This window comes from Hylobates moloch, unplaced genomic scaffold, assembly GCF_009828535.3.
Source record: "Hylobates moloch isolate HMO894 unplaced genomic scaffold, HMol_V3 SCAFFOLD_17, whole genome shotgun sequence".
NCBI classification, from domain to species: domain Eukaryota; kingdom Metazoa; phylum Chordata; class Mammalia; order Primates; family Hylobatidae; genus Hylobates; species Hylobates moloch.
The window spans coordinates 49,129,500-49,142,506 of record NW_026652292.1 but is presented as its reverse complement, the minus strand read 5'-3'; the positions used below and the strand labels follow the sequence as shown (position 1 = coordinate 49,142,506).

Here is a 13,007-nt window from a genome sequence, read left to right as displayed (position 1 = left end):
TGAGACCCTATCTCAAAAAAACAGAAACAAAAAACAGACAAACAAATCTAACATATATCCACAATCAGATTCTCTCTTCACCCAGCTCAATTATCACAGTGAATAAACAACCTTCATGTCTTACCTTGATTATTCCAGTAGCTTCCTCACTTTTCTCTTCTGCTTTTGCCTGCCTCTCCCCAATTTGTCTTGATACAACAACCACAATAATTCTGTTAAGTCATACATCAGAATATGTCTCCTCTGCACAAAACTCTTCTGTGGCTTCTACTCTCAGAGCTCTTGCAGTGACCAACAAACGCCTCTTGATCACACTTCTTGTTCCTCATCTCCTACTACTTATTCCCTCATTTGCTCTGTTCCAGCCACACTGGCTTTTTGCTCTTTTTTGAATTTGCCAAGTACAAAAGTACTCCTCCTACCTAGAATGTTGTCTTAGCTATCAATTTGACTCATTCCTTTACCTCCTTCAGATCTTTATTCAAATGTCACCTTGGTGAGTCCTCTCCTCAACTCCCTATTTAAATATACTACACCCACTTCCACACTGACATTTCTTTTTTCCTGCTTAATTTTTCTCTATAGTACTTATTGCCGTATAGTGCCTATCATAATGTACATAGCATTATCACACATTTGTTTATTTTGTTTCTCATTTGTGTCCCCACCAGAGTGTAAGCTTCATTAGGACAAGAATCATTTTCTGTTTTGTTCATTGTTAAAAACCAGTTCCTGGAAAATAGTAGGCACTCAATAAATACACATTGAATGCTTGAAACAAAACTTACCCTAGTTAAACAGAAGAGGAATTTTTTTAAAAAGGATATTAGGTATTTAAAAGTCTGGACGGAGCAGGGAATCAGGCTTGGAAGCTATCTAACCAGGAATAATGCAGTTTCCATTGGGAACAGTCACCACTATTACTGGGACACTCCCCTGGACTTGTGTCCTTACCACCTCCACTGGTTGTATTTTGCCTTACGCCTCTTCCCTTGCAGAATATGTTCCTTGAGATGCCTTACTTTTCCCATTACTTTATTTCAAATTGTAGCCTCTCATAGATGTTCTGATGGTTGGTTGGTGGTTTGTCACATGCATGGGCCCTTGCTCCAAAGGAGCCCAGGAGAGCAAATTCCAGCCTTCTACTTTGGGGAGGTAGGCTCACAAGGTAGGACATTCCCCAGATATTGGAAGTATGTTCAGAATATGCTGTGCAGTCACAAAATATAAATGCTCTTCACTGGCACTGAGTGCTATCATTAAAAAAAAAAATCTAGCTCAGGAGACCTGAAGTTATTTTAAAACTTTATGTGTAATCCAGAATCCATTTCCCATAGCAATTGTTAAACAATCTGTCTGCTTTCAAATTTATTATTCTTCATTCCTGACCTTGTTTCTAAGCTTAACCAATCACATATTTTCTCATTTGACATCCCAGTAATTAATAGCTGAAACCCATTGCCTGGAGAATGGTTTCCATTATGAAGTGGTATTCCTTGGCTGGAGAGCGGGATGAACAGGCAACAGAATGCTTTATTTATGGAAAAGGAATAAGAGTGTGAGTCCATTATCAGAAAATGCAGCAAGGGTGTAAAATATTGGGCTGCCATGTTAGAGCTCACCTGTTACCATAAAAACCTCTGTACTCAGCAGCTGGGTCAGTGGGAAGCCTGCTGCCCAGTTCGAATGGTATATTGAATTATATGACCAGTCTTGGCATCAGTTTACCATTTTTTTAAATAACTTTTATTTTTTCTTCCTTTCTTTTAGTCCTTTTTTTTTTTCTTGCAAGTAGGAAGCAGGAATGACTGTTCAATTATTAGATATTCAAGTTTAGAATTCACTGTCATTACTGCGCAATTCAATTGCTAAAATAACAAGTAGCAGATGCTACAGTGCAAGTTAATGAATAATTCTTATTTGTACTCTGGCCTTTCATTGCAATTCATTTGTTACAGACATGTGGGTTTAGTAATTATTATTCTCACACTTTCTAAAATGTTTTTAGCTTTTTAAAAAGCATTTTGCTCCTTATTTTTTATTTTCTTCTGTTTGTTTCATTTATTAAATTCTCCCATTTATCCCAATTGTTTGGGAAGTCTCATGGCTCTTTATGGTTCACTTCTGAATATGAAATACTTCAGTTGATTTGTTCCTCATTGCAAATAAGCCAAAGCCATGGCTCATTTACCATTACCAGGTTTGTTTACCATTTCACAGGCACACTTGAGGCCTCAACTTTCAAGGGCATGTTTTCAGCCTGTTACAAACCATGCTTGGCCTTCCTTCTCTAAAGTCTGCTCCTTCCTAACCAGGAAACAGGGCAGGAATGGAATTTTCTTCCCATTCCAGTTTCTCTTTAGCTGCTTGTGTCCAGAAGTTGATATGGCATAGCTAAAATTAATACCTGAATTGACCCAGTTCACCTTCTGTTTTAGAAACAACAACAACAAAAAAAATTGGCTAAAATGCAAAGGCCTGGGTATTTTTAGAAAGAGCAGTAATTAGTGTAAAATGTCACAGATATATAACACGTTTAGATTAATGTCAGACAAAAGTTATTTCCAGCAAGCTTCTCAAAGACAAGAAAAGGAATGTTGGAGATACTGGGAAAAAGTATAGTGAAATTGGTAAGAACAAGTAAGCTGCAGTGAAGCCTATCTGAAGCATTTGGAATATGACTTTGCAAGAGGCTCAGAATAGAATAGAGTAGGAATCTATCCCTGTTTATCTTTTTACCTCCCTATCCCTCTTGTATAGATATTAGAGTAAAAAGATGAGGAATGTTGCCCCTTGTTCCTCTCTCTGTGACTCATAAGAGTGATGCTAAAGTGAGGAAGTGGCTTCAGACATGAACAGAGGTGGGGGATGGGAAAAACGGTCAGTATTAAGAGGCACGTGGCATGTGTGAAGATTTAGGAATTTAAAACACACACACACACACACACACACACACACACACACACGGTGGAAGCTGGTAAGCCTTGCCTTTTATACACAGTCCTGAATTTCAACTCTGAGAGAAGGAAGGTTTCTCAATAGTGGCACTATGTTTTTTGGGGTATAATTCTTTGTCATAAGAGGCTGCCCTGTGTGTTGTAGGATGTTTAGCAGCATCTCCAGCCTCAACCCACTCGATGCCAGTAGTATCCAGTTGTGACAGCTAAAAATGTCTCCAGATATTGCCAACAGTTGTCCCAGGATGAGAACCACTGCTGCAAAGGTCACACGATGTGGTTGGGCAGGGTGAGTATGGGACCTTGAGCTGGGGTAAGACCTGAGGGGCAGAGTTGTGAGAGTTGTGGCGAATGTTTCCAATTTTTCCTATGGAGAAATGGGAAGAGATGGTGGATGAAGGAAATGGAGTGGCATGGTGGGAATGGAGTATGTAAATTCCTAAAAGAGAAGGAAAGAATGCTAAAGGCTGAAATAATTTTTTAAGACAGTAGATAAAAAGTCATGTAGCATTTAAGGAGACTTATTTTTTCTAGAAGGTTGATTTATGTGTTTATTGAGAGGGAAGGAAAGTTAGTTGATCGGAAAAAGAAGGGAGAGGTGGGGATAGTAAATGAGTAAAAAAAAAAAAAATTTTAATAATGAATAGGACTGACCAGGCGCGGTGGCTCATGCCTATAATCCCAGCACTTTGGGAGGCCGAGGCAGGTGGATCACAAGGTCAGGAGTTCGAGACCAGTGTGGCCAATATGGTGAAACCCCATCTCTATTAAAAATACAAAAATTAGCTTGGCGTGGTAGTGGGAGCCTGTAGTCCCAGCTACTCGGGAGGCTAAGGCAGGAGACTCGCCTGAACCCAGGAAGCAGAGGTTGCAATGAGCCGAGATCATGCCACTGCACTCCAGCCTGAGCAACAGAGCAAGACTCAAAAAAACAAAAAAACAAACAAACAAAAAACAAAAAACGCATAGGACCTACTATGTGATAGCACAACGAGGTGATTATGGTCAATAGTAACTTAATTGTATGTTTTAAAATAACTTAAAGAGTGTAATTGGATTGTTTGTAACTCAAAGGATAAATGGTTAAGGGAATGGATACCCCATTTACCCTGATGTGCTTATTTCACATTACATGCCTGTATCAAAACATCTCATGTACCCCATAAATATATATACCTACTATGTATCCATAGAAATTAAAAATTGAAAAAAAGAAGTGGAAATAGATTGAAAGCTCTCTCTGTAGAGTAGAAGTTGGATAGATTTTGCAGAAATAACCCTAACCCCTTATTCCTCTCAGTGAAGGAGCCTATGCAATAAAGGAGAATTAAACATGTAGTTCTTATAATTTTTATTCCTTCATTCACTTACCTATATCCTATGTCCCATGTACTATATTATACACTAGACAGTAAGGATAGAAAGATGGATAAGAAACAATCCCTGTCTAAAGATGTCCACAGTATACTAGGATAGACAAAGATGTGTAATCAGTTTGATTGAGAATCTCACCTCAAGAGGCATAAGCTTGAAAGTCTCATCATTTCTACATTTGGTATTTTGTCAGATTTCATTGCTTCAAAGTATCAGCCTCCTTAGTTATTAAAACTTTCATTCTAGGTATTGAGATTAGGTCCTACTCATTTAAAATATTAGTCTCATATTTATTTCAAAAACTTCCTCCATGCCTTCCAGAGCAGACCAGACCTGTAGTTCCAACTGTCTTTACACACACCCCTCTTTTTTTCCATGTGCCTGGTCTTCCGATGGTGGGGTCAGGAGGTTTAAGAAGGAAAACAGGCAATGCCTTAAATGTCTGACTGCCGCCATGTTGCTATCTGCTTTCTGTAGGTCATTGTTAGTGAGAATGCATGGGGTTCCTAACAGACCCACCGATAACTCAGTATCAAGCAGTCCTCTATGCTTTGATAGCCCTTTGCGAGACTTCTGCATCTGTCAGCTGACTTCCATTTGGCAGTGGTGAAACACATTCTTCTGATACATAGAAATCCCTTGTCCCATGTTATGTTCCATGGCAAGTGTGTGCGCCTCAATCTCCTGTGCTCTCTGTGATCCCAGCTCTGGGGCCTGTAGATTCCGACAGGATCCATAGTACAGATATCACCGGATTTCTCTGTAGTCCCTACCAACTCTCCCCAGTCCTCCAAAATTCCTGGAAATTCATAGCGTAGGGGGATTCAGCAAGCTTTGTGGCAGAGGAAACATCCAGATGGGGACTGGAGGTATCAGTCTCCTCTTGAAGACACCCCAAAACTTTACTAGTATCATGTAATAGGTACAAATGTCCTGAACAGAACACGAAAGATACTAATCATTAATGAAACAAATGGACAATTTGGACAAACTCATAATTTATTTACTTATTTTTCTTTCTTTTTTGAGACAGGGTCTTAATCTGTCTCCCGGCTGGGCTGGAGTGCAGTGGGGCCATCACTGCAGCCTCAACTTTCAGGGCTCAGGTGATATTCCCTCCAAGACTCCTAGGCTCAAGTGATTTTCCCTCCCAGTCTCCTGAGTAACTAGGTCTACAGGTGTGCACCATGCCCTGCTAATTTTTGTAATTTATTTATTTATTTACTTTTTGAGACAGAGTCTCACTCCGTTGCCCAGGCTAGAATGCAGTGGCGCGGTCTCAGCTCACTGCAAGCTCTGCCTCCCGGGTTCACACCATTCTCCTGCCTCAGCCTCCCGAGTAGCTGGGTCTACAGGCGCCCGCCACGACTCCCGGCTAATTTTTTTATTTTTAGTAGAGATAGGGTTTCACCGTGTTAGCCGGTATGGTCTCAATCTCCTAACCTCGTGATCCGCCTGCCTCGGCCTCCCAAAGTGCTGGGATTACAGGCGTGAGCCACTGCGCCCGGCCTAATCTTTGTATTTTTTTAGAGACAAAGTTTCACCATGCCGCCCAGGCTGGTCTTTAACTGTATTTTAAAAATACAGGAGGCTGGGTGCAGTGGCTCACGCTTGTAATCCCAGCACTTTAGGAGGCTGAGGCAGGCCGATCATGAGGTCAGCAGATCAAGACCATCCTGGCTAACACAGTGAAACCCCATCTCTACTAAAAATACAAAAAAATTAGCCAGGCGTGGTGGCGGGCGCCTGCAGTCCCAGCCACTTGGGAGGCTGAGGCATGAGAACGGCGTCAATGTGGGAGGCGGAGCTTGCAGTGAACCGAGATTGTGCCACTGCACTCTAGCCTGGCCGACAGAGGGAGACTCCGTCTCAAAAAAAGAAAAAAGAAATACAGGCAGGGCGCGGTGGGCTCATGCTTGTTGGGAGGCTGAGGCAGACAGGTTGCTTGAGCTCAAGAGTTCCAGACCAGCATCGGCAAAGCAGGGAGACCCCATCTTTGCAAAAAAATTAGCCTGGCGTGGTGTTGTGAGCCCGTAGTCCCAGCTAAGTAGGGCAGAGGTAGGAGAATCACTTGAGCCCAGGAGTTCCAGGCTGCAGTGAGCCGTGGTCGTGCCACCGGACTCCAGCCTGGGTGAAAGAGCAAGACCCTGTCTCAAAAAGAGAAAGGAAAAAATTTAACAGCAAGAACTTCCTTTCATCAAGACACCACTGAGAGAATAGGACAACCCAGAGTATGAAGAGATTTGTAATACACATCGGCAACAATGGACTTCCTCCTAGAATATAGAGGATAAAAAGTAGCAACACTTCCGCTTGCACCCGGACGGAACTTCCTGTCACGGAGAAGAACATCCTGTCACGGAGAAGAACATCCTGCAGAATTTCCTGTCACGAGGAACATTCCGCAGGAGGAAATGGAGGCTGAAAGGCTGCGACTTCTCGAGGAAGAGGCCAAGCAGAAAAAGGTAGCCAGAATGGGATTTAATGCATCTTCCATGCTCCGAAAAAGCCAGCTAGGTTTCCTCAACGTCATCAGTTACTCCCGTTTAGCCAACGAGCTGCGTGTGAGCTGCATGGAGCGGAAAAAGGTCCAAATTCGGAGCTTAGATCCCTCGTCTTTGGCGAGCGACCGATTTAACTTCATTCTGGCGAGTACCAACAGCGACCAGCTCTTCGTAGTGAACCAGGTCGAAGTGGAAGGCTCCAAGTACGGCATCATCAGCCTGCGAACTCTGAAGATCCCTTCGTTCCACGTGTACGTGCTCAGAAACCTCTACGTCCCCGACCGGAAGGTGAAGTCCCTGTGCTGGGCCTCGCTGAACCAGTTGGACTCTCACGTTCTGCTGTGCTTCGAGGGAATCACAGATGCTACAAGCCGTGCAGTGCTGCTCCCAGCGTCGCGGTTCTTAAGTGTTCACACAAGAGTAAACCAGCCTGGCATGTTCTGCAGTTTCCAGATCCCAGAGGCCTGGTCCTGTGCCTGGTCCCTCAACACCCGGGCATATCACTGCTTTAGTGCAGGCTTGTCTCAGCAGGTCCTGTTGACCAACGTGGCGACGGGACACCAGCAGTCATTTGGTACCAGTAGTGATGTCTTGGCCCAGCAGTTTGCTAATACGGCTCCTTTGCTGTTTAATGGCTGTCGCTCCGGGGAAATCTTTGCCATTGATCTGCGTTGTAGAAATCGAGGCAAGGGGTGGAGGGCCACTCGCCTGTTCCATGACTCAGCAGTGACCTCTGTGCAAATCCTCCAAGAAGAGCAATGCCTGATGGCGTCAGACATGACTGGAAAGATCAAGCTTTGGGATCTGAGGGCCACTAAATGTATAAGGCAGTACGAAGGTCACGTCAATGAGTCCGCCTATCTGCCCCTGCATGTGCACGAGGAAGAGGGAATCGTGGTGGCAGTGGGCCAGGACTGCTACACGAGAATCTGGAGCCTCCATGATGCCCACCTGCTCAGAACGATTCCTTCCCCGTACTCTGCCTCCGAGGACGACATTCCCAGCGTGGCCTTCGCTTCTCGGCTCGGGGGCATCCGGGGAGCAGCACCAGGGCTGCTCATGGCTGTCCGGCAGGACCTTTATTGTTTCCCCTTCAGCTAATTCTGCAGGTTGCAGCGCGGCCGAATGTGGATTTGACTTAAGGAAGTTAAGAGTATCTTACTACCCTTTCTGTGAGAGCATTTTAAGAGACGTGTTGTATGTAGATCCCATCCATCCGGCTGCCAGGGGTAAGGTGTTCAGAGTTTTATGTGGAGACATTTTTGTAAAGTTATTTCAGTTAAACTATGGACTTCACTTGAAAGTCTTTTTCATAAAAGGTACCTGTTTCTTCTTGTTGAATGCCTTAGAACAGTTAACCACCTCCCCCACCCTTTTTTTTTTTTTAAATAATTAAGACTTTTCTAAGGACTGAAGATTGGCAAAAGCTAAAATAAATTAAAGCAGCTTCTTTCACTAGTAGCCCTTTAGAGAAGCATAATGATGGTACTGGTAAGATTGTTTGACTAGTCATGCAGGGTCCCAGGCATCTGCGCTTGAGGAAGCCAGTGGGAGTGGAGACAAGGGAGAGGTAATTTCTCGGACTCTCTACAGAAATATTTAAGGCTGGAGTTTGGAATCATTAAATTTGGCCTTCTCAAACTCAATAGCAGATCTCTTAAGATTCTCCTTTTATTATTATCATCCATAGGCATTGGAAGGAAAGATGGATTTTTTAAATACTAGAAGTTTTAAACAGTCCTTAATGTGCTTTTGTTGAGGTACCTTTCAGAATGTAAGGTGCAGCAGCTCCGGTTTCTATTATGGTGACTTGAAGTTCAGATTCAAGGAACTGGCTTTGACTTTTTGTAATCTAGGAGCAGCAGTTTGTGAGAGATGTATTAAAAATCTTAGCTTGTTTCACTACTAAGCAAGGAAGAAAAACAACGTGTAATAATGTTAGTTGCTACTTCTTAATAGCCAAAGCCTGGAAATGATCTGAATTTCCAAAATGCTAAAATTCGTGCTATAATCATACAATTGGATACTGCATAATAATAGAAAATAAGGCACACTTGCTATGTCAAACAGTATGGATCAATCTCAACATGTTGATTGAAATTAGGTAGAAATGAATACAAACTGTATGATTCAATTCTAAAGTTCAAAAGCAGTAAAAACTTGTCTATGGTGATTAAAGGTAGAATAGTAGGTACCTCTGTAGAAAGAAAGGATTTTTTTTTCTTTTTCTTTTTAGGATGTTTGAGAAGTGACATGGGGAAGCTTTAGGAATGCTGAGTTTTCTTTATCTTGACACTGGATACATACATAATTCATATATCTATATGCTTCACGTTTTATAGTTTATGTTATTCCTCAAAAAATAAAAATAAGCAATTAGGACACTATTGTAGTTAGTCAGGCAAGGGACAATGATGCCTTGGACCTGCATGTGAGAAGTAGAAATGATCAGAAATGATTGCATTGGAAGATCATTCGAAGGTAGTATTATTGATAAGGCTTGCTGATGAGGGTAAACAGAAAGTGAAAGAAAAAAGCATGGCAGCTTTTTTTTTTTTTTTTGAGATGGAGTCTCGTTCTGTCGCCCAGGCTGGAGTGCAGTGGCGCGATCTCGGCTCACTGCAAGCTCTGAGGACGGCAGCTTTTTTGTTAACTTTAGAACTGGTAAATGATGGTGTCATTTACTAACCTGGGGAGGATGAGGAGAAAAAACTAGGTGAAGGGAATGATGCTGAGTTTTAAACATCTACTAAACCTCCAATTGGAGATACAAAGTATTCTGTAGATCAGGGGTCATGTCACGGCTGGTAATACAAATTTGATGACTTCAATACATAGAATTAAAATAGATGGGATAGATGTGCTTTATATGACATAGATGAGGTTAATAATGTAATTACATATTGATAGAAGATGAGTAGATCAATAGAGAAGATATGGGAGTGTGGTTAGGCACAGATTTTTGGAATCCTTTCAGTCAGTTTTTGATACTAACTTGATATGTGACATGAGAAATTGTGTAAGCTTTACTTGCTGTTGTTTCTTCAGTGTAAAATGTTTTAGATAATAAAACTAAATGATAAAGTAGATATAGGGTTAAAGGATATATACCTTGTCCCTTTTACATTGTAAGCATTCAAAATAAAACAATGAAGAAAAGACATTGTAATCATTCAGTAAGAACTAGCTGCAGACATATATATGTATATATATGTCTGATACTGATACGTCATTTATTTGGCAATTGACAAAAAATGACTACATAACTTGATAAACTGTTTATCCTCATTTGCAAAGAAAACAAATGCAAAAAAAAAAAAAAGAAATCAGTAAGAAAAACACACCTAAAAGAAAGGTAGGCAATAGTCTTGAATAGGAGAAAAAGAGGAGATCCAAATGGCTAATATACATTTGAAAAGGCATCCAACTTCATTTATTGTCAAGGAAATGCAAATTAAAACCACAGTGCCACATCACTTTCACCATGATGGTTAAAATACATCAGGTGAAGTGACGTTGGGAATTAAAGAGAAGCAAATGTTGGTGCAGTTGTGAGCAAATAGAACTTTCATATACTGTTGAGAGTGTATACTGGTACAAACACTTGGAAAAGTTAGTAATTGCTAAAGCTAGAAGTTTGCATACTCTATGACCCAGTAATTTCAGTTCTAGGAATATATTAATCAGAAATGCATACCTGTGTCCACCATAATTTGTTAATAGCTCCAACTGGAAACTACCCAAATGTTCATTAATAGTAGAGTGGATAAATTGTGGGATATTAACACAATGGAATCCTTTTTGCAGTGAGAATGAACATAGCAGTATGGACAAATCCTGCAAACATAATGTTGAAATAAAGATGCCAAACACAAAAGAGCACATATTGTACAACTAATACACATAAAGTCCCTAAACAGGCAAAATTAATCTATGTTCTTAGAAGCAGGATTAATGGTATACTTGTAGGACAGAAGAGTAGTGACCAGAAGAGGATTCTAGGAAGCTAGCAATGCTGGTGTCATGCCAGACCCCTAGTGACTCCAATAGGAATGGCACTGTGTCCGAGAGTCCAAAGAAGATGTGTAGACAGCGAACAAGAGTTGGGTTTATTGGGGGAACTTATATAGGGATGGTCCAGTGGTAGTAGGCTGGACAGAAGAACCACTACTGTTTGTCAAAAGCATGCAGTTTATATAGCATTTTCATTTAGCACACTCCACCTAGCAACCTCCATTTAACCCAAAGCAAAGGACCTTGATCTCCTATATTGCCTGTGTTGTAAGGGATGGGCTGGGGGTTCAGACGTCCTTCATAAATAAGGAGTGAAACTCAGGGTTAGTCGCTCCTGATTCCTTAGTTTGGGATTCTGAGCACACATTTGTTTTAGATCACAGGGTCATTCTCAGAGTATGGTTGTTATTGCTGTCAAGTGCATCTGCTGTATAGTGGGGTACTGGCTACACAGTTTTTGTTCACTAGTGATAATTCTTAGAGCTGTGCCCTTAATATATGTGTCTTGTGTGTATTGTACTTCAATAAAAAGTTAAATTTTAAAAAACCTAGTAAGACTTTCTCTTGCTGTCCCCACCTGTGGCTTTGGGGAAGGAATTGACTCTTCACAAATGCTACCCTCTCTAAAAATACTACATCTCCATGCTCTGTCTCAGCTTAATTCTTCTCAAGGATAAAGGTTATCAAACAGTCAATCTCTTGCCTCCAGGAGTATTTAATAACTCAATTATTCCAGCTATAATATGAATCTTGTTCACTACCCTCTAAGGAAAAGGTGTGTGTGTATGTGTGTATATGTAATTTTTTCTCCACCATACTGGGTAAATTGCAGAAGAAGCTTTTATTGGAGAAGCTAAGAAGTGTTGAATAAGAGAGCTATGATCCAGGAATACAGTTATCATTGGAGAACTCATTCTCCTTTTCTTGGATGGAAGTGGCAAAGAGTGAACCTAAGTTTAATGTTAGTGGAATACTAAATGGCTATTTTAAAAGATAATTGTGACAAACAAATCCCACAAGTAATTTCATAGGATAATGTCAGGGGGAAAACCTGTAAGAACAAGCCACTCCTTCCTTCTCTTCTCCTCTACAATGCTCACTCAACCATGTAAATTGATTGGAGTTAGAGGACCTGAGTCTGATTCCATTTTCTATGACATTCTTGCTAACTGAACTGTGGAAAAAACCTTTCACCTCTCTGAAAAATGGAGATGAGGATTAGCAACCTGGTCAGAAACCACATCAACTGCATGTTTCATTTCTTTTGCATGTTTGCCTTTACAGGCCAAGTGTGTCTGTGCGGACGCTTATTGCTTCTGACCATTGTTGTACAGGAGAGGGGGTGTGACCAGATAATTCTTTTTACCCATGTATAAGCCACTTTTGCTTTCTGTTTTTTGTTTTTTTGGTACAGATGGGATCTCATCGTGTTGCCTAGGCTGGTCTTGAACTTCTGGCCTCTTGCCTTAGCCTCCCAAAGTGCTGGCATTACAGGCATGAGCCACTAGCAGCTGGCTATAAGCCATTTTCTTTCTTGCTGCTTTTGTTTTCGAGACAGTCTCACTTTATTGCCCAGGTTGGAGTGCAGTGGTATAATCTCGGCTCGCTGTAACCCCCACCGGCTGGGTTCAAGTGATTCTTATTCCTCAACCTCCCGAGTAGCTGGGATTACAGGTGTGCGCCACCATGCTCAGTTAATTTTTGTATTTTTAGTAGAGAAAAAGTTTTGCCATGTTGGCCAGGCTGGGCCATTTTCTTATTGAAGTGTTCAGGTGGGCAAGCTCCCTCCTCCCCCACTCCTAGAGGCAAAGAAAAAAAAATCGCCAAAACATGATGACAACAAATATGTCTGTGTTCAAAATTAGTGTTCTTGGTAAGCCTCATGATAGAGCCACTTACTTTATTTTGCAATGAATTATCTAAGTCAGTTTTCCAGATAACCAGTCAAGTTTGTCTCAAGATCAGAATTATTTCCCCAAAGCTATAGACAGGATGAAACCAAGCAATGGTAGTTAGCTCAATTGCACAAGCAAATTTCTGAAAGATGTTGGAACTTCTTCAGAATTAATGGAAAACCTTGCAGGAATTATGGTGTATGGTAATAATCAAATGACACTTCACTCCTTTCCTACTTCTATTTCTATCTATCTGACTTAAT

General features: G+C 41.3%; 1 protein-coding gene across 1 annotated transcript; it reads left to right on the top strand.

The window, feature by feature from the left end:
- The first annotated feature begins 6,644 nt into the window (after positions 1-6,644).
- Positions 6,645-11,396, top strand: DCAF4L1 (DDB1 and CUL4 associated factor 4 like 1). Its single transcript, XM_032135956.2, has one exon. The coding sequence runs from the start codon at positions 6,746-6,748 to the stop codon at positions 7,934-7,936; it is 1,191 nt and encodes a 396-aa protein (XP_031991847.1). The 5' UTR covers positions 6,645-6,745; the 3' UTR covers positions 7,937-11,396.
- Positions 11,397-13,007: the final 1,611 nt, after the last annotated feature.